At 36.2% G+C, this 23,309-nt stretch overlaps 1 protein-coding gene across 3 annotated transcripts in view; it reads left to right on the top strand.

Moving 5' to 3' along the window:
* The window catches only part of GRID2 (glutamate ionotropic receptor delta type subunit 2), a 1,588,850-nt gene that overhangs the window by 1,229,285 nt on the left and 336,256 nt on the right, over positions 1-23,309 (top strand). For all 3 annotated transcript variants that reach the window (XM_077142855.1, XM_077142857.1, XM_077142856.1), the window contains one exon: positions 13,928-14,240. In XM_077142855.1, the coding sequence (XP_076998970.1) occupies positions 13,928-14,240 (313 nt within the window). The remainder of the gene's footprint in view (positions 1-13,927; positions 14,241-23,309) is intronic.

The following is a 23,309-nucleotide window of genomic DNA, read 5'->3' as shown; positions in this document are numbered from 1 at the left end:
GTAGACATTTTAATTTTGTCATACCTGAGGAACATCTTAAAGGAACTGTCTAAGAGCAATTAGTAAATATGCATCTGAGACCAAACAGATGTCTAGGGATAAAGAAATATTTAGGAAATATAGATATCCCCTTCACCTCCAGTCTAAAAACTAAATTGAGAGAGTTGGATTAACATGAAGATTGTGCACAAAATGATTATTTAAGGCCCTAAATTATTCCCTTTGAGCCTGAGTGAGGAAGACTGAGAGAGGATGGACTTGGTTACTTTTGGTTAAAAGGGTGCAAAGTAAAATGGCTAGAGGGAGAAAAGAGATAATTTGAGGAGGAAAAATTGGGTAATTAAACCTGAGTTGGCCCTTTCCTGTCTGCAAAGGAGAGGGGATTGCTAGGGGTTAGTTGGGAAGGCACCAGGCTTAGGTCCTATAAAGTTAAACCAATTTGTGCCTCCAGGTCAAATTGTGGGGAGGCACAACAATTACTGCCACTGTCATGTACATTTCCTAGGAGGTCAAGTTTGGAGTGGCAGGAATGGTCTAGAGAAGGCAGAGGAAAGTAACGATGACAAAAGCGGGAGGCTGCCTCATCCAAAGTAAGAAAGCCACCCTCTGGCATCAGGAGAAAGTTCTGTATGAAGAGGATGCTTGGTACCAAAAGGGAGGGGTCCTAAGCTGGGTGCCAGAAGACCTTCAAATACACCGCATGGTCACAGAAGATCCTTACATATTTCCATTACATCTTCCCATTTCGGCAAATCAGCCTTGAAAATGCATGTATCCACCAATATAATTTAGCCCACCAAAGGACACCCCCATTCCTCACATACACACATGCTTGCCAGTAACTGCCCAGAAATAAAAGTTTACAATTCTTGTGAAATGAGCAGTTAGTTCACAAAGGACAGTAAAGAATATGTAAAGAGAAAGGAAGCTCTTACAAAGACTTTAAATTGGACAGTGATTTTATTCTTCAGTTAGATAAGTAAGTATTCCTGGGTTGATTGAGTTTCCCAGAGAATATTGTCAGGCAGGAAGTTTACAATCAATAAGACAATATGTGGTCATAAGAATACATGTTTGTATGTCTGAATGGTGAATATTTAAAAGAATCCACTGGGATATACATACAGGATGGTGCTGAAGGATAAATGTGGGAGAGCACACAGGCAGTATGTATGCAGCAGAAGAAAAAAATATCCAAAATATTTGTTGCTGGTAAGGAACGATTTTACTCAGATGAAAGAGAAGGGTAAAGAGAAATATGTGAAAAAAAATTATGTAGATGCTAATGACTTAGTGAATGGTTGTAGGAACAATTTTCTAAATTTGCAGGTGATATTTAATTGGCAGACATTGCAAACAGTAAGGAGCAATTCAATCAGATAAAGGACTTGAATCATTATGTACTTGGTCTAAGAGATGGCAAGCACAGATAAGTGTTGAATAATAAGTCTTAAATACAAGCTAAAGTGGGAAGAGTGAATATTTACCGATGGGAAAGATGCTGTCCAGGCATAGCTGTTAGGTTTAAAGAGAACTTATAGGCAAGGACAAACAAAACATCAGTAAAATATGTGCAGAATTAAAAAGATTTTGTGAGTTATAGGTTATAAATTAACAGACTACTGCATCAGTCAAAGCCAAGGTGATAAAAAAGACTGGCGCTATGATGAGAAAATCTCATAACTAGAGGATATATAAATCCTGAAATCCACAGATGGGTATTGAAATGCCATCCATTACCTAGATTTCATCTATCTCAAGTCATGGTTTGGGGGTAAAATGAATGAGTAAGGTAACTTCCAGGCACATCAGAGAGTGCAGATTTGAGTGAGGATATTCTAGGTAACGTTTTTAATAACAGCATTTCAGCTCTGAAATTCTGTATAATTCTTTGTGCATAATTGTAGGATAAAGTGTGCTTAGACTGATTGGATATTTTTATTTAGGATTTTATTTTATTCATGGAAAATCCCATAAAATAATAGCCTATGTAATTCTAGAAATTTTAATCATAGAGAAATATGCCCCAAGTGAAAGAGAATAGAAATTTATAATCGCCTAAGAAGTTAGTCGATGCAGTAGAGAATAGCATCTCTCCTTTCCCTATCTTTTCAATATTGACTACTAGATTAAATTAAAAACTACTGTAATAATGAAGAGAAAGGGAAGCATTCTTGATGACAACCTCAACACCACGTGGAAGGGGACGGCGCTCTGAGCGATGCTAAGGCACCTGCAGACTCATGGGTTGAGGGTGGAGCCAGGGCTCCAGGGCTCCAGGGCAGGAGCTGGGGAAGGCCGGGGTGGGCCTGGCCTTAGCGCCCAGAGCTGTGGGCCTGGCCCCCCGGAGCCCTCAGCATGTGGCCCTGGCTCCCATCTTGGGCCCTTGGTCTCCTCGCGCTCTTGCGAAACTCCAGTGAAAAATGCCGGTTCCCTGGCCCGGCTAAGACCCATGGAGTCCGCATGGAGAGTGGCCTTTGTGAGTCAGACTTCTGAGAGATTCTGACCAGAACAGGGTTGGGGAAGGGGCCCCGGAAACTGTGGAGAATGCTTTTGGGACTTAGAAGAACATCCATCCTCCTGGATCCACCTCGTTGGCCAGTTTGAACACGTCTTGTCCTCACTGGGATATGCCATTAGCTTCTGTTTAAAGGCCATCAGTTTGTCCCCTTATAATTAAGGAGATATTCTGCAGGTCTGTACACTGTAAAGGATTGATTGCTTGGACCTTTGACTACTTCTTGAAGAAGAAAGTCAAACTTAACTTCATTGGGTTTATCAGTAATAGCGGTGCAAGCTGTGGATCTTGGCAGCTATGTCTGGACCTAAGGGCTAACTGACACTAAACCTAAATTTGGTCATTCTGCAAGGTCTTGGGAGGATATCTACTTTTTACTGGGTTTTAGTTCTAGGAAATTAGTCTTTGTTTATGGTTCAGTGGAGTTTGTGACAGGCCTGGAAAACCTCCAAGAGGAGACTAGCTGCCCCATCCATCTGGATTACTTGAAAGACCCATTGACTATCAACTGGGGACACAACTTCTGTCACTTTTGTGTCAATAAATTCCAGAAGGATCTAAATGATACCTTCCCCTGCTCTGTGTGCTGTTCTTGCTGTCTAGACAAGAACTTCTGTAGTAACACCCAGCTAGATAATTTGACTCAAATTGCTAAACTTCTCCAGATTAGAAGAAGCAAAAGGAAAAAGCAAGAAGAGCATGCTGTGTTTGAGAAGCACAGTTTTGACCCTTTCTATGAGAAGGACCTAGAGGTTTTATGTACATAGTGCAGTTTTTCCACTAAACACTGCAAACACTACATTTCCCCCATTAGGAAAGCTGCCCCCTCATCACAAAAAAACTTGTAGAATGTAGCGTTGAGCTATTGAAGAATACTGTGGAACGAGTTGAAAGGGTGCTAATTTAGCAAAATAGGAAATCAGTGGAGCTGAAAAAGAAGGTAGAATATAGGAGAGAAGAAATAAATTCTGAATTTGAAGAACTTAGGTTATTTCTAAAGAATAAGCAAGAGACTATTTTAAAGTACAAGATAAAGAGATGGAGATGTTGACAAATGGAATAATTTTAATGTTTTTCAACCTCAATAAAGACATGAAAAATCTTTTGGCATGGCTCAAACAAGAGAAGTCAACAGATATTTTTCTCAAATAACTGTAAAGTTATACATTTTCCGAGTTCTAGTTCTTCAAGCATATGGAAAAAGGCCTTCTTGCCTGACTTAACAAAGGTATGTATGAATTTGACTGATAAATCACGTGAGTCCGTTTAGTGCGACAGAGAATATGGGCCAATGTGGAAAAAAAAAATGACAACGACAACAACAAAACCCTTTTGTATACTGTAGCACTAGCTAGCAATTTTACCATTTGCAAAACATAAATCAAAACCAAGATGAAAAATAAATAAATAAGCTTAAACACTAAATTATTAAACCAGTATATGAATGCATTTTAGTTTCCAAAAATTCAAATTAAATACAAGCAGGTTATTCCTTCCCTGCAAGTAAAATAAATCCCCCAAATATCACATTCAGTTTGTCTGACTTTGGTATTAAGGTGATGTTGGCTTCTTAAAATGAGTTAGGTCACTTTTAAAGAGTTTGAGCAAGACTCGTACTAATTCTTTCTCAAATGCTTGGTAGAAATTCACATGTGAACCCACCTTGTCCTGGACTTTTTCCTTATGGAAGCTTTTTGATGACTAATTCAATCTCTAAATTTACTTGTGATTGGTTGTTGATGTCATCTATTTCTTCTCTAGTCATTGTTGGTTGTTGCTTTTCAAGAAAGTTACCCATTTCATCTACGTTGTCTAGCATATTTGCTCATAGTATCCTCTCATTATTTCCTTTATTTCTGAGGGTTAGAAGTTTTGTCCTCTCTCCCATTTCTGATTTTGTTTATTTGCATCCTCTCCCTTTTTTCGTCAACCTAGCTAAAGGTTCATTGATTTTAATGAGTTTCTCAAAGAGCCAGCTTCTGGTTTTGTTGATTCTATTATTTTCATTTTCTCAATTTCATTTATTTCTGCTCTTATCTTTGTTATTGTTTTTCCTTCAGTTTGCTGTTAGTTTGCTGTTCTTTGGTTCCTCCAGGCAGAGTTAACTAATTCAACTGTTAATGTCTTGATCTTCTCCCTTTCCTCTTTTTTTAATATATGCATTTAGGACAATAAATTTTCCTCTCAGAGTCACCTTTTCTGTATCCCATAAGTTTTGGTATCTTGTGTTTTATTTTCATTTGCCTCGATATATTTACTTATTTTTCTTGTAATTTTTTTCCTTGACCCACTGGTTGCTTAAGAGTATATTTTTTAGTCTCCATAAATTTGTGAATTTTCCAGACTTCCACCTGTTATTGATCTCCAATTATATTCCATAATGATGGAATTACATTCCAAGAAAGTATTTTGTATAATTTCAGTCTTTTTAGGTTTTTGAAGACTCACTTTGAGACCTACTATGTGATCTGTCTTGGAGTGATCCTTGAGCACTTGAGAAAAATGTGTACCCTGCTGTTGTGGGGTATAATGTTCTGTAAATGTGTATTAAATCTAGTTCATTTATCATACTATTCAACATCTCTGTTTCCTTATTGATTTTCTGTCTAGATGTTCTATTCATTGATGACAAAGGTGTATTTAAGTCTCCAAGTATTATTGTAGAGGTGTCTTCTTTCACTGTTCTCAGTGTGGGCCTCTTGTATTCTGGGGCACTCGGGGTCATTGGGCAAATATTTGTTATTTTTATGTCTCCTTGATGAATTGTCCCTTTTATTAATACATTGTGTTCTTCTATATTTCTTTTAATTGTTTTACATTTGAAGTCTAGTTTGTTGGATATTAGTGTAGCTACCCTGCTCTTTTTTGGTTATTGTTTGCATGAAGTATCTTTTTTTTTTTTGCCTTTCACTTTCAACCTATGGTTGTCCTTGGGTCTACAGTGAATCTCTTGTAGACAGCATATAGATTGGTCCTGTTCTTAATCCATTCTGCCAGTCTATGTCTTTTGATTGGGGAGTTTATTTCCTTAACACTTACTATTATTACTGTGAAGGCAATACCTTCTTCTACCATTTTGGCTTTTGGATTTTGCATATCATATCTTATTTTGTCTCTTTCTTTTACCTTCTTGATAGTCTTCATTTCTACACTCTTTCCCAAAACTTTTCCTATCTGCCTCTAGTGTTCCCTTTAGTATTTCTTGTGGAGTAGGTCTCTGACCGAAGCTGCCACTTGAGCTGAGCCCCAGCCCCCATTTTCTTGGGGAAGATACTCCCTTCAAGTAATAATCTCCCCTCTTGACTTAATACTTTGTCTCTCAGACCTATCTTAACAGCCCTTGCATCGGTCCTGCTGATAATTGAAAATGTCTGGGGCTTTCTCTAATGAGCTACTTAGAATAGTTTAAACAAAAAAGAAGAAGAAAGAAAAAGAACTCCCTTTTCAAAAAGGCCATCCCCAGGCCCCAGTGTTCACTAAAGAAGAGCTGGAGTTGGTACCTGCACTATGTGCCCCCCTTTCCAGTACTCTAAGCTTGGCCGACTCAAAAATTCTCTATCTTATTTTAAATTTTATTTTTGTCTGTTAGCCCCACCTCCTTTCTGCTGAGATTAAAATCACAATTGGAGTTTGGCTGAAGTACCTTCCCTTGTTCCCAGCAGAGACTACATAAGATAAACTCTTTAGGGAATTATCTCCTTCACCTGACTTACCTTAATTCCACCTTTGCCTGGGTCAGTGCTGAAGCTTGAGATACCCACAGTTCTATCTAATAGTCTGTTAGGAAGTTAAAAAAAAAAAAAAAAAGCAGAGAGAAAAATAAATTCCTTTTCAGCACCAGAACCCAACCCCCTGGGTTTGCCGATCAAAACACAGAGTTGGTACCTGGCTCATGTGCTCTGTTTCCAGTATTTTGAACTCACCCAACCCTGTTTTTTTTTTTTCCATTAGCCCCAACCCCTGTTCACTGAGATGAAGCCTCCAGGTTCCTTTCATACTTGCTCCAGGTTTATCTGTGCTTAGGGCTTTTATTCAGCAGTCTGAATTTATTATTAATTAATTCCACAATTGAAGCTTGGTTGAGCTACCTTCTTTGCGCCTAGTAGAGAGGACTTCTTTTCCCCTCAGGGAACCAACTCAGAGACAGCTGGCCATGCCTGGGAGAGGGGTGGGGCACCCGCCTCCAAAGCTTGGGAGACTTATAGTTCTGTGTGGGTTCTTGACTGTTCCATTCATTCCAGACTGTTGTATGATATGTTTCTGGCCACTGAAATCCTCCAAACAGTTGTTTCAGACAGGTCCTGGCTATTTACCAGCTGCCCTGGAGGACTAACTAAACTGCACACCTCACTACCCCATCATCTTGCCCCACCCATCAGTGTGATTTTAATAATAAGACTAAAAGCTACTTTCAAAACACTTTTCATTGGCTGTACCTACAGATTTAATCATTTTCAGTGGTATATTTTTAAATTAATGGATGGTACATTATATGTTTATAATTGAAACATAAATTAATATCTAGCAATGACATATTAAATGCTTATTTCTTTCAAAGAAAGTTTGAATTTGAGAAAATTAGTATTTTGTCATTATTTTGACAGTTTGGTCATTTTTCTTTTCCCCAGTGTTTATGTTTTGATTTTTCCTATGCATATGAATAGAATTGATGACATACTATTTAAGTTCTGCCAGAATATGTAAAGTCTTTCAGAATTTAGAACAAATACATTTATTTCTTATATTAAAAAGCATAGAGTGAGCCTTTAAAGCCTCAAGTGAATGAGGCTTTATAATGAATATTTTTAACATTAAAATTTCAGTTAGAAGGATGTTTACTCATTACATAGCTGAGTTATCTACAATGATGAGAATTAGGCTACTTATCCAAAATTATGTAGCTTTGACTGACAGATGTTAAGACTTGAAAACATTCTTCCTCCCTCCCTCCCTTTCATCCTCTGTCCTATTCTCTTGCCCTTCCCTCCTTCTACCCCCACCCAGCAAACTTGGAATCTTTATATTTTAACATTATTTGAAGACCAAAAACTATAAATAATATAGAACAAAACTGTCACAAAATAAAAAAGGAATCTATGAAGTTTATTCATGTGAAGAGCAAGAGGAAGTTGAGTAAGGTAGGGGTAGACATGATGCTTGTTAATGTGCCAAAGCTCTTCCAATAACTGTTTTGCTTCCATTTTCTTTAAAAAAAAAAACTTTGGGTGGAAATGAATTGAAACTCATGATAGGCATTTTTAATAAGTTTCCATTTCCAGGTCCAGATGAATGATATCCTAGGGAAACGAATGCATTTCCTGAATTGATATAGTAGTTACTATAGATAATAAGTACAAAATATGACTAATGAGAGAGGTGTTATACAGTGGGAGATTGGCTTATTCAAAACCAGAAAGAAAAAAAAAGAACTTGTTCATTCTGACAGAGAAGTGAGTTTTATTACAATCCCAGGTAAAATTGTAAAATGGATTGTTAATGAGATGTGTTGTAAGTGGTAATAAAAAAAGCAGTTCATTTTCTTTTGTGGTAACATTAGCTATTCATTAGAAGATGAAGATCTGATTGTGCATGTATTTGAAATTCAATAATGCTTTTTGTGAAGCACTTACAAACTATATAGGGACTCCTGACGGGCTGACGATATAGTAAAGAACACTCATGGGTGGTTTAAAGAACATATCCAAAAAGTGGTAATCAAAGGGGGTAAAACTTTAAAGGCATTTTTACAGTACTTCGAACTTGCATATGTACTTTTCATCAGTATTTTATCTGCAATATGGATAAAGAATTAAAGACATGTTTTCAAATTTCAAAATGGCTCAAAGCTGGAAGAAAAATTGACATGATGGATGACAGGTAAATATTCAAATTATTCAAAACAAATGAGAAGGATGCAAAAGACCCAAAAAATGAAATTAAAGAGCAACAAATATAAAATCCCATATTTTGTTTCAAAGTCAATTGCACAGGACTTATAATGATTCTAATTTGATAGTGTTTCTTTGTTAGATAAAATTTATTCCAGATTATGTTTATAATAAATTTTTTTAAACTTTTCTAAGTTTACATTTATAAGTGTCAATGATTCTATGGCTTATTAGCCATGTTCCATTGTATTGTTCATCTTTCTCCTTCTCATGATGTAAGAGAATATAACTCATAGTCTCCTTCCAAAGTAAATATTATGACTCATAATTAAAATCATTTTGAAAAAAATTATTCATATTCCAGTTTTAATGCCACTTCATATCGAACTTTAAATAATCATTGAACATTAAACATTTGATAAATAATATTTTAAGGTATATTGGGCCTACTATGGTAGACACTTCAACTTCATTAAAGACAAATAATGTAAATATAAATATACTGATAAACCAAGAACTTTATTTTCATTATTGAAGTAATTATTCATCAATATATAAATCTCTTATCACTGCTAAAAACTATTAATTTTCATAATTCTATTTTCTTTTAATTCTCTTGGGAGAAATGAGAAGTAGAGAGAAGAAATTTATAAGAATTAAGTAATAAATATTTAGTGGGTGTTCCATCTTCATCCATTTATATATGAAACAAATACTTATTAAGGATGAATCCTATACCAGGCAATGTGGTAGGTACTAGAAATATGATTTTTAAAAAGTGTCACAATCCATCATAGCCTGTATATTCTGGGAGAAGAGTCAGACATTATTGAAATAATCATACAAGATGTAAAATTACAATTGTCATAACTGCTAGAAAAGTGAGAAATATATGCTTCTGATAATGTAAATTAGAAGAGTTATTGTTCTAGTCAAACGAGGTCATGGATTGCTTCCTTAAGTGCTTATTGATCTGACATGATATGAGTAAGTGTTTAGTTAAAGAAAGTTTGGGAGGGGTCAATCAGACAGCGGAATATGCAAAAATTATACAGCAGGAAGAAGTGCTGGAAAGGGAAATGCTCCAGGATAAATATGTTGAAGCAGTTTGGTGACAGTCCCTCTAAACGTCTATACACCATGGTGAGATCATAATCTTTATCCTAAAAGCAATGAAAATCCATCTAAAACATTTAAGCTATGGCAGGGGAGAGGGTCAGGTTTGCTTTTCAGAAAATTACTTTATCTGCATTAGGGAGATTAGAGAGAATGAAAAGTAGATTTCAGGTAAACTGTAAGTGTGCTATTGCAGAGGCACAGAGACACAAACAGAAGAGAAGTAAATGAATGTTAGGGTTCCCCTTAGTTGAAGACAACAGTTCTTGGTAACAAAAGAAGGAGCAAGAAGCTGAGGGAGGTGTAAGGAGACCAGGTTTAATGATTTATATAAAATATGTCATCCATTAAGATAGGAGGCATTGGAACAGGAGTGGTTTAGGTTGAATACCATGAGTTTGGTCTTGGACATGTTAAATTTGAGGTGTTTCTAAGCCACCTATTGGAAGTTTCCATTAGGTAGTTAAATAAATCAGTCTGATGCTAGAGCTAAGATCTAGATTGAGAAATATAAATGACTGAATCATGTATATAGAGGGGTTTAATGGAAGTTATGGACTTGAATGAATTTTCCTAGGGAATGGATATAAAATGAGATGGCAATGTAGGCCCAAGCTGAGAGGATTTGTCAACATGAGCTTTAAAAAATTTCTGAGAAAGAGACCTGTGTCCTGTCATGAAATCCAAGGAATTAAAAGAGTGTTCAAGATGGCGTAGGTAGTCATCACTGCCAAGTGTTGTCAAAAGATCTGTTCATATGAGAACTGAATTATATCCATCTGTTTCAGCAATGCAAAGATTAAAATGTGCTGCTTCTGTTTAGTAATAAAGTATACAGCTATACAGTACTACAGTCTTCCTACTGTGACCGGGATGTGTAGAAATACAGTTCTCAAGGAAATTAACTGTGAAAAGGGAGAGAAAAAGGGTAAGATTTGAGAGTGGGGAAGGGTCATAGTAGAGGAAAAGCTTTCTGATTTAATTTTTAATTTAATGGAAAAGAGTTGAATAATCTTTTAAAGGGAAGTCAACTGTTGATAGGATTATGTAGAATTATTCTCAAAAAAAGGGAATTGGTTTATAAAATTATCGGTGGAAGACTGACCTCAGATAGAAAAGAGAACAACTCCCCTATTACAAACAGGGCTTAAATAGGATAAACTGGGTATGGGCAGAAATAAACTGGTTTTGGGCAGAAGTAAAGATGAATTTTAATGATATCTTCTGTGTTCTCTCTAAATAGTAGTGGAGATCATTTTCTGAGACTTAGGAGAGGAATGGGACAAGTAAAGGTTTCATGGAGGTTGTTCTAATTTGCTAGCTGACAGAACGCAACACACCAGAGACAGATTGGCTTTCAATAGAAGGGGATTTATTTAGTTAATATATAGTTCTTCAGAGGAAAGGCAGCTAACTTTCAACTGAGGTTCTTTCTTACTTGGGAAGGCACATGGCTATCTCTGCTGGCCTTCTCTCCAGGCCTCTGGGTTCCAACAACTTTCCCTGGGGTGATTCCTTTCTGCATCTCCAAAGGCCTGGGCTGAACTGCAAGTGCTGAGATGAGGTACACTGAGCAGCTTGGGCTGTGCTACGTTGAGATCTCTCATTTAAGCACCAGCCAATTACATCAAACATCATTCCCTGCAGCAGCCCTAGCCAACTGCAGATGTAATCAGGAACAGATGAGGTTCACATGCTATTGGCTCATGTCCACAGCAGTAGAACTAGGCACCTTCACCTGGCCAAGTTGACACCTGAACCTAACTACCAGAGGTAATGATTTTAAGTCATTACAGAGAAGGGAAAAGTTAATTGACCAAAAAAATTAAAATGATAGGAATGATAAATTGCCCCTGAGCATTGCAGGTTATGTTTATAAATATTCAGGAAGTTTTAGGACCATTTCTCTGAATCAGTGGTCTTTGGCCTTTTTCTGTTACAGTACAGCAGCTCTAATGCAAGTAAGAACACATATATCAATACCAATGGTTTGTTATATCACTGATTTTGGAGTATGAAGTGAGTCACCTCCTTAAGAAGATATCAGCAAATCTGAAAGACAGGAAAGTGCATATGTGTATGCATTTTTGTGTGTGTATACACACACACACATATATGCAGTTTGAAACAGTCCATTATGTGATTCTAATATACCCTCTATAAACAGAGAGGCTGAGTATTGAAAGTGGATCAGAATTTAGAAAGTTCTCCATAGAAATATGAAAATAATTGTGATAGTTAATAAAATATTTTTGCATATACAGAATAATCAGCTCCCTTTTCCAAAAAAGGCTATCTAGTTCTATCTTCATTCCATAATATAGATTCACTTAGTGTTACTTAGAAGCACCCATTATTATAAAAAAGAGATTATACATTCCAATTTACAACCATTTAAATGTAGAATTCAATTATTTATAAGCAAAACATTTATGAATATTTTACAAATATTCACTCAACATGTTAGTTCGACAATACAGGTTGTCATTAAATCCGTTTGAGTCATTAGTATACCAATTAGTAAATTACTGATCCATAGTACTTTAATGACCTGAAAAAGTAAATATACCTTCTAAGAACCAAACTGAATCTTGGAAAGTTATTTATTCACCACTAAGATCAAGAAAATGAATCAGCTCACAAGAGTGATCCTAAGTGCAGTTAAATTCTTTTCACAAATTAAAGCTCAGAAAAGATAAGAGAGCTAAGGAACTGTTAGGTTTGCAATCTGAAAAGATCCAATTCCTAATATCTAGCTATAAAAAATAAATGTATGAGCTTGAAAACAATGATGACACTTTCTCTACAAATTCCTTTTCCCGTACTATTATTAAGGTTAATACCTCTTAATTCATAAGTTTGACCTCATGGTATCTTTGTTAATAAGCCTTGTTACAATGTAAATACAATGAAAAGAAGCAAAATTTCAAACTCTTTTAAGTTAAAAATTGTCTTAAAGCCAAATACCGTGATTAGCTACAATGTGGATTATTTGGAAAGTGAATTATTTCTTGCAATATGAAAAGATGGTTATGTACACAAGCTTCCAAATGAGAAAAAGATTAGCATCTCATTTCTATAGTTAACTACAAGAACTGAATGACTGACTTTTAAACCTTGTTTTAGTTTCTACATCTATAAAATGGAGGAGAAAAATATGTAATTTTAGCTAATTGTAAGGATTTAATGAGAACATTTAATTCAATATTTGGCTCTGGGTTTGGAAAATATGGGCTTGGCATAATAAAAATACATACAAATGCACATACACACACACACAAACACACAAGATGCTCAACTTTAACTGAAATATTTTTGAGAGAATTATTAATTCAGATGCAAAATTAATTTGGATTCATTTAACATCCAACTAGGCATATTACTTTTTTTTAATCCCCAAAATTAATGAAACCAATTTCTTTCCTCTTTCATAGAGAGAAAGCTAGATAGAGAGAGCTTGGAAGAAAATCTGAAAATATTCAGCAAACAAATATATTTACTAGAGCCTGTACAGTATTTATCTGGAAGGTGCTTCCCCCAGCTTTAATCACAGAGCTAATCATTATTTCAAACAAGTTGCATCTTTCAAGTATTTAGACACACATTCTTCTATCATAGAATTCAAATTTGAAGTAATTTATTCTGAACTTTCACCTCAGTTCTGTCTTATGTGTTTTAAATAAGTAAAATAGCACATGCTGTAGTTGTGACTGCTGTAACTGAGACTCTAAAGAAACACACTGAGAAAAAGGATTATTACTTCGAGAAGAATTATCTGTCTCTTTCATCTTTAATTGTTAACTGATCTGTCGCTGACATTTATACAATAAAATCACAGTAGACACCACTGGCATATGGCATCATAACTTAGTGCTGTGAAATCCCTAACAAATTCTAATATGTTGAAGACCTGATAATATAAATGTTGATGCAAAAATCTAAATCAAGGGTAAAATGCAATGTGGTGGTTTTTAAATCACCTATCTAATAATTTACATGGTAGGAACATGATGAATATGTGGGAACATTTCCTCAGAACTAATTCTTCAGTGTAGTTTTATCTTCGCTACTGTGTTAATGATGGTTTTGATAAAATGACCCAAGAAAATACTGACAATATCCTTCAAGTGTTATTTAAGTCTGAAATATTCTTCACTGATTTCATGTACACTGATAATATGAACAAGGTGATTTGTTTGGCTCTAGTGAGGCAAGATTTGCAGTAAGAAGTGCAGAATTTACACTTAGCTCTTCTGTTAGAAGTCATTGCAGTGTTTTCAGTTTATATAAGAAAGTTAAGATGTTGCCTGAGGGATCTATCTTTTTTACCTCAAGGCAAGCTGAAGTGCCACATATCAAATTGTTTTCACACTGTTAATGCATTCTTTCTCTTTCATTTTCTCAGAGAGCTGACATAGGAATTTCTGCTTTAACCATCACCCCAGATCGTGAAAATGTGGTGGACTTTACAACACGTTATATGGACTACTCAGTGGGTGTACTACTTCGAAGGGCTGAAAAGACTGTGGATATGTTTGCCTGTCTTGCACCATTTGATCTCTCACTATGGGCTTGCATTGCTGGCACAGTCCTTCTCGTGGGTCTACTAGTCTACCTCTTGAATTGGCTTAATCCCCCACGATTACAAATGGGATCAATGACTTCTACTACTCTCTACAACTCCATGTGGTTTGTGTATGGATCCTTTGTTCAGCAAGGTAGGTAGAAAAAGTATATTTGAATATAACAAAATGTATGTGGTACATATAAAATATCTAATATTTCAAATGCCATGAATTCTTTTAAAAACTTTGTATCTGATATGGATAAATATTCTAAAGAGCTCTCACAGTAATGTTCAATAAAGAATGCTTCCTACCCCCTGATAGTAGACTGCAAACACAGCAGGTTGCCAGCAATAACGGGTCATTGCTTTCTGATGTTAGTTCAGTTTAGTCAACAAAGAAAACTGAAAGTCAGTGGTAAAGTTCACAAGAAAGCCTAAGATCAGATTTTTCTCCCCAAATTCTGACATTCTGAGAAATAGTTTTACAGGATGAAATTGGTTACTAACAGAGCAGATTGTGTTTAATTATTTGCATATGTAAGAGATAGTAGAAATTTTTCTTTGTACAGGAATATTATTTCATGTATTAAAAATATTCCTTGGTTAATTAAATATGTGATAAGAAATCATATTATCTTTCATTTTAATATATAATCTTTATGAATGACTTAACTTACTATTTAATTATGTTCTAAAGAATGTCTTTGCTTTGTTATTCAATATCTAATCTGCCCCACTCTAAATTATTTGAATAATTCTTGGGCTCTCTAGACTTATTGAGTGCTTCAGAATAGACTAATATTCATTAAACTCCTTATTTGAGACTGCTGACATCATAAAAAATGAAATAAAATGTTCACGGAATTCATGGTATCTTGAAAACTTGGCACATGTATTGAACAGAAGAAACATGAGTCACAGTGGAGATATGTGACACTTCTGCCTTAATATTTATTCTGTAAAAATCCTCATTCTTGATCTATCCCTCAGTCCTCTGTAAGCATATTTCTCCCTCCATCTTTCTGAATCAAGGCCAATGATAAAAATTAATTGTTACTATATAATTGACATGGACATTTTTAGTCAATTCATTTATCATTGTCAGTAAAATTTAATCCACATTATTTACTGAAGTAGAACTCTGCGAGGCACTGAGTATACGTTGGTAAGCCAGAAAGCCTTTGCCATCATTGTACTACAAGTCTAGTGGTCCAGTAGGACACAAACATGTAAACAAGCAACTTCAATAATGTTTGGAAGTTTTGTGATATGGATCTCTATGAGGTCATAGAGGTAGGGAAATTCAGTGTATCTTAGTGTAGCAAAGAAGACCTCATGAAATAGTGTGATATAAACAGAGGCAAAACTGAACATTTAGAAAGCTTATTGGAGAAAAGGGATGGAGAAAAGTGATCTAAATGGGCAGGATAGAATTTCAGACCAAGAGGTGAGGAAGAACAAGGACATAAACTATGAGAAAGGAGCTGATAAAGATGAGGCTGAAGATACATTTGTTGTTATGAGGAATATGAGCTTTATATTCAGGGAAAACTATTTAAAGGTATTAAGCAGGAAAAGCAAGTTCAGATGGGTGCTATAGAAATATTCTGATCATAATATGGCAAAAAGATTGAAAAAGGGCAGTGTGGAAAACGATACAAATTAAAAGATCATTAAAATAACTGGGTAAAGAGTTGATGTGGCTTGAACTAAGGTCAGGAGTCAGTGAAAATTAAGAAAATGTGTTTTAGTTTACTAATGCTATAGAAAACAATAAACCTGAAATGGGTTGGCTTTTTTTTTTTTTACATGGGCAGATACTGGGAATCGAACCCTGGTCTCCAGCATGGCAGACGAGAACTCTGCCTGCTGAGCCACTGTAGCCCGCCTTGGGCTGGCTTTTATAAAGGGAATTTATTAAGTTACAAACTTATGCTTCTAAGGTATTAAAAATGTCCAAACTAAGGCATCCAGAGACAGATACCTTTACTCCAAAGAAAAGCCAATGTCTTTCTCACGGGAAGGCACATGGCTAGCATCTGTAGGTCCTTGTTCCTGGTTTTGTTTCTTACAGCTTCTGATTCCAGTGGCTTCCTCCCCAAGTGTCTTTGGGTTTTCCATTAGCTTCTCCAGGACAAAAATCTGGGTTCTGGCTTAGCATCTCCTGAGAAGTGACATGGCAATGTCTGCTGGACTTTGCATCTACAAATGTCCATGTCTAGACATCTGCTCTCTCTGTTAGCACTCCAGGCATCTTCAAATACCTGTGTCTAGACTTCCGGAGAAGATGACGGCTTAGTAAGACGCGCGGGTCTTAGTTCCTCCTCCAGAAAAGCAACTAAAGAAATAGAAACAATATGAAACAGCTCCCAGAGCCACGACAGAGACCAAAAAGACAGCGTACCCCATTCTGGAACGGCTGAACGGGCAGGGAGAATCCGCTGCGGTGAGATACCTGAGGGGCGTGCGTTTTCCCGGCCGGGGTGGCTGGCGACTGGGGTCCCCTCCACGCACGTGGCTCCCCGGTCTGACTGGGAACGTTGGATAGCCGGGCCCTCCCACCACGCTTGGCGTCTCGGGCCAGCTGGGCAATTTGGACCGGCACTCCCCCAAGTCGCGGCAGCTGGCGACCCCCCCCTCCACGCGCGGTTTCCCGGGCCGACTGCGAGATTCGGATTGGCAAGTTAAAGGAGCCACAGCATCTTTTACTAGTGGGCCCCGCAGACAGACGAGCACCATGAGCGCCACCTACTGGGCAGGAAAAGAAAAACAGAGCCCAGAGATTTCACAGAAAAACCTTTCAACCAGCTGGGTCCCACACCCAGGGAAATCTGATCAAATGCCCAGACACCAGCAGAAAATAATGGATGATGCTCGGAAAATTGAAGATATGGCCCAGTCAAAGGAACAAACCAATAGTTCAAATGAGATACAGGAGCTGAGACAACTAATGCTGAATATACGAACAGAAATGGAAAACCTCTTCAAAAACCAAATCAATAAATTGAGGGAGGACATGAAGAAGACATGGGCTGAACAAAAATAAGAAATAGAAAATCTGAAAAAACAAATCACAGAATTTATGGGAGTGAAGGACAAAGAAGAAAAAGTGGAAAAAACAATGGATAGCTACAATGGTAGATCTAAAGAGACAGAAGCTACAATTAGTGAACTGGAGGATGGAACATCTGAATTCCAAAAAGAAACAGAAACTATAGGGAAAAGAATGGAAAAACTTGAACAGGGGATCAGGGAACTGAATGACAATATGAAGCACACAAATATACGTGTTGTGGGTGTCCCAGAAGAAGAAGAGAAGGGAAAAGGAGGAGAAAAACTAATGGAAGAAATTATCACTGAAAATTTCCCAACTCTTATGAAAGACCTAAATTTGCAGATCCAAGAAGTGCAGCGCACCCCAAAGAGAATAGACCCAAATAGGCGTTCTCCAAGACACTTACTAGTTAGAATGTCAGAGGTCAAAGAGAAAGAGAGGATCTTGAAAGCAGCAAGAGAAAAACAATCTGTTACATACAAGGGAAACCCAATAAGACTATGTGTAGATTTCTCAGCAGAAACCATGGAACTAGAAGACAGTGGGATGATATATTTAAATTACTAAAAGAGAAAAACTGCCAACCAGGACTTCTATATCCAGCAAAATTGTCCTTCAAAAATGGAGGAGAAATTAAAACATTTATAGACAAAAAGTCACTGAGAGAATTTGTGACCAAGAGACCAGCTCTGCAAGAAATACTAAAGGGAGCACTAGAGTCAGATACGAAAAGACAGAAGAGAGAGGTATGGACTAAAGTGTAGAAAGAAGGAAAATCAGATATGATATATATAATACAAAAGCCAAAATGGTAGAGGAAAATATTATCCAAACAGTAATAACACTAAAAGTTAATGGACTGAATTTCCCAATCAAAAGACATAGAATGGCAGAATGGATTATGACCCAGCAATACCACTGCTAGGTATCTACTCAAAGGACTTAAGGGCAAAGACACAGACGGACATTTGCACACCAGTGTTTATAGCAGCATTATCTACAATTGCAGAGAGATGGAAACAGCCAAAATGTTCATCAACACACAAGTGGCTAAACAAACTGTGGCGTATACCTACGATGGAATATTATGCAGCTTTAAGACAGACTAAACTTATGAAGCATGTAATAACATGGATGGACCTAGAGAACATTATGCTGAGTGAGTCTAGCCAAAAACTAAAGGACAAATACTGTATGGTCCCACTGATGTGAACCGACATTCGAGAATAAACTTGGAATATGTCATTGGTAACAGAGACCAGCAGGAGTTAGAAACAGGGTAAGATAATGGGTAATTGGAGCTGAAGGGATACAGACTGTGCAACAGGACTAGATACAAAAACTCAAAAATGGACAGCACAATAATACCTAAGTGTAATGTAATTATATTGGAACACTGAATGAAGCTGCACCTGAAACATAGTTTTTTGTTTGTTTGTTTGTTTGTTTGTATCTTTTGTTTTTGTTTTTTTCTTTTTCCTTTTTTTATATATATATATATTTTATTAGTATTATTATTTTAATTCTCTTCTCTATATTAACATTCTATATCTTTTTCTGCTGTTTTGCTACTTCTTTTCCTAAATCGATGCAAATGTACTAAGAAATGATGATCATACATCTATGTGATGATACTAAGAATTACTGAGTGCATGTGTAGAATGGAATGATTTCTAAATGTTGTGTTAATTTCTTTTCTTTTTTTTGATTAATAAAAAAAAGTTAAAAAAAACTGCATTAAAGAATAATAATAATAATAAAACTAAAAAAACAATGCATGGACCCTGTTCTTTTGATGATGACAATTTACATTTATTGACCATTTCTTTGTTCTTGTCAGACTCAAATCCAGGGCTTTCTGACCCTGAAGTAAAAAAAAAAAAAAAAAAAACCTGTGTCTAAGCTTCCTCTAAAATGTTTCCCCTTTTAAAGAACTCTAGTAAACTAATCAAGACCCACCTTGAATGGGCAGAGTCACATCTCTATCAGTTCCAAAGCTCATACTCACGATTGGGTATGTCACATCTCCAGGGAAACAATCCTGTCAAAGTTTCCACCCTAAACAATAGGTCTCCCCCTACAAGACTGGATTAGGAAAAGAGCATGGCTTTTCTGGGACACATAACAATTTCAAATTAGCACAGAGGGGTACTGATGAAATGGAATAATTTGAACTTAATTAATTATATAGTGGAGTGGGGGGGTGGTTCTGAGGGAGGAAAAGGAGAGAGAAGTCTATTTTAGGTTTCTGAATTCAGCAATTAGAGTATGTGGATTGAATGTTGATGTCATTTACTAAAATAAATGAAAAAGGAAGAACAGATGTGATGGAGAAGGTAAGTTCATTATTGTGCCTGTTGAGTTTAAGGCATCTGTGAAACCATCAAAAAGAAGATTTGTAATGATCATTCATGGTGTAATATGTGTAAAAAGCACAGAAGAAACCTCTGGACTAAGCATATGTTTAGGATACATTGGCATGTTGGAGATCTTTGAAGAAAGCTATGGACATGGATAAGAGGGTTCAGTATAATTATTCTCAATTGTATATACCTGATTAAGGCCCCAAAAGGGCCTAGGACGAAATCCTAAGGAAAGTAGTAAGTGGGGGATGTCCCCATGGTGACTGAGAAGGAGTAACAAGAATGATGCAAGTAAAATCAGAGCACGCAGCGGTATGTAAATGCAGTATTAAATAAAGGCAATATTTAAAACTGAAGGGTCCAACCTTTCAAAGGATCAAGTAAAATTTAGGTCTGAAAGCTGGTCATTGAATTTAGAAATTAACTTGTCATTGATAGTGGTCCAGTGATTATGGTTGCACAACAAATGTCTTCAAATCCTAGTGGCAAAAACCAAACATTAATTCTGCTCAATGTTGTGAGTCAGTAGTTCAAACAAGGCACAGTATGGCTTGTCTTTGCTCCCTGATTTCTGAGTTATCAGCTAGAGGACATAAAGACTTGAATCTCGAATCACCTGAAGGCTTGTCTACCTGACTCAAAAATATGGTGTTGATGTGAATGTAGGTTTGTGGCCTCGATTTTTCTCCATTTGAGGCACTCCAGGTGGTCTCTTGATGTGAGATAGTTTGGCATTTCTCACAACATGGTAGTTGCTTTCTCCATAGAGAGCTTGCCAAGAAGAGAGGGACAAGTCAATGAAACAGAATAATTTTGTGATAAGTTGAGTTGCTTTTGCAGAAAACATCCTTGATGTGCCAACCACTTGGGTGTATTATGAGAATTCCCTGGCTAAAACTGTGAAGTTCTTAGATATAGTGTATAAGTGTCACACATGGGTTTATTAACTTAAATAAATTAGACTCAGCTGTGAATGATTAGGCACCTGCAACAAAAGAATAACAAGGCAAGTGATTTTGGATTGTTAGCAAGATAATAATTGAAATGATAGATCCTGAGTTATATGGAAAACTGAAAAACAGATAGACCGTTGATGAGAATGTAACAGAGAGTAGGGATGGAGAGATAAGAGTAGTGTTAGGAGAGAATAGAGGTCTCAGTGAGGTGAGAGAACAGCAAAAGTGGAAACATTACAGTGAGAAAGTTATGAAGACTGTATTCATAAAATGTAGCACAAGAACTTAAAAATTATGCAGAAGTAGAATGGTGGAGGACAAATTACAGGTATGTGTTAAGGATCCCTGAAGTTAAGGGGTGGGGAAGAACTTCAAAAGTGGCTCAAAGAACTGAGAGTCCAGGTTGGAGATGAACCATATGTAATATTGGGAAGCTTGTACTGGAGAAGGAAAAAATGAGCCCTGTGAAAGCTTTCAATAAATGAGGAGTAATAGCCAAGACACTGATAGATGTGAACACTGACTAGAAATAGAAGATAATATAGATAAATGAAATTAACCTTAGTTACATCTCACTTCTCATTCCATTCGTTTTTTTGTGCATCGTTTCACCAATACACTGATGACTTCCAAATCTACACCACCCGTCTCTGAAGTTCAGATTTGGATATCCAGCTGTTCACTGGACTACTCTCTAGATATAACAGAGGCACTAAAAATTCCAACATGCCAAAAGTTTAATTCATTTCACATTTTAAACCTTCTTAGTTCTTATATTCTCTACCTCAGCTGATGCCTCGACCACTCAGTCACACAGGTTACAAACTCTGACAATATTCTTTTATCTCTTCCATTCCCTCAATTTCATATCTAATCATAACTCAAGTCATGTCACATTTACCTCCTAAATATTTCTAGAAGTTGAACTCTCTTTTCATCATTACCTAGATTAGGCCTAACCCCCACCTAAATTATAGGAGCCTCATAACAGGTCTTCCTTTTTCAAATTTTGTTTCCTGCCCATTGAAATATATAATGTATATACCAAAGTTGACTATGTAATGGAGAACCAACCACATAATGCCCATTGTTCAAATATTTCCTTGGCTTTCCAATACCTTCAAAACCTACATTCTTTGGGCATATATATCCATCATTGAACTCCTGTCCAATGCTCAGTTCTCATCTCTTGCCACTCCTTAACTCATGTGTAATTTTCCAGCTACTCCAACCTGGTTTTGGTCCCTCAAACACAAGACCAGACCATTTCTGCCTCTCTACCTTTGCTTCTGATATTTCAAATTCCTGAAATGCCTTTATCACCAATTGATACATTCTCCACTCCCACCCTCTGCTTTCATATGGTAAATTCCTGTGCATCCTATAATTCATGCTTTGATGTCACTTCTTCTAGGAAGTCTTTGTTGATATTAGGGACCATCTTCTATGCTTTTTAAGATATGTTTACCATAGTACTTATCATACTGCTATGCAGTTTTCCTTTTTTGTTTTCATTTGACTCCACCAATTCACTTCTGAGTTCTTTGAACACAGGACGGGGTCTTAAGCATCTTTATATTCTTTGTGCTTCAATTGTGATTCAATATCTTGGTCATAGTAAATTAAAAAGAAAAACATACATTGATCAGGTGAATGAATGAAGGAAAGTATGCTAAATATTTAAATAAATCATGCATGGAGTTAGTTGCAATATTGTGTTTATTAGATTATAATCTAAAATGAAAGCATCCACAACACTGTTCCCCAATATGATGAAGATCATGACATCAAGCCAGAAGTTATTTGGAATGTCCCTACTGAGTGTATTTTGTAAATACTTAACATGAGAAACATATAAATAAGATCCCCTATGGGTTAAAGCCTTATCTTTGAGGATGTTGACATGCTTATGGAGTGGCTTTCTGATTTCTGCCTCCAGGTGGTCAAATCTCAATAAATTTTGGAGCGTACCCAAGAGGAAAAGATATATAAAATTACCCATATGGTTAGCATGCTTTTCTAGTTCTGTAAACATGCAGCAGATATGAAAAGCTATAAATATGTTAAGCACCTTTCTATCCCAACTGTACCCTTAAGTGAGTTGCACAGCTTGTAGGTTGATTGTACCTTTATAAAAATTCATAAAGATGGAAAATGCTGTTTTGCATATGATTAAATGCTTCAATTTTGAACTGCCGCTATTCTTATACTTGCTAACAATGAAACAGTGAATTTATTAATGGATATTGAGAGCATCTTTATGCGCTGACAAAAAATAAGTTAAGGAAAAGCTCAAAGTCCCTATGAAAAAGTGAATCAGGCAATGACAGTGTCCATACACATGCAATGGAGTTAGAATTAATGATAAATTCCAATAAAAATACAGTCTATTAAGAAGGACATTTTTTATTGAGCCACTATAGCAGATTGAATAGGGACAAAGTAGCATTTCATGTATTTCCAGATAAGTTTTTGAAAAAGGGTTAAGGAACAGCTAAGAGCAAAAAATTTAAATATATGTGAGTTGTTTACTAATCCTTTTTTTAAAACCTATAACTTCAAAGCATTCCAGAAAAAAAAAACTGCTCAGGGAATCCACCTGTGCTAAAGCAGTATAGTCTAATACAGAGCTAAACTCAGTACATCTGTTTGGCTGGAACATTAAAGCTTGTGAATTAGGTTATTAAATGCACAAATGAGAGATCAACTCTATATGAGTTTATGAGTTTTGTTGTCATTTTGTATCTCCCCTTGTCTCCACATCTATGCACATCTCTCTGCAATCAACATACCAAAAAAATAAAACAACCCTGAAGTTTGATTTTGTAAGATCCTTTATCTTTAGT

This window comes from Tamandua tetradactyla, chromosome 24 (assembly GCF_023851605.1).
Source record: "Tamandua tetradactyla isolate mTamTet1 chromosome 24, mTamTet1.pri, whole genome shotgun sequence".
NCBI lineage: Eukaryota > Metazoa > Chordata > Mammalia > Pilosa > Myrmecophagidae > Tamandua > Tamandua tetradactyla.
This window is presented reverse-complemented; position numbering and strand designations above follow the sequence as displayed.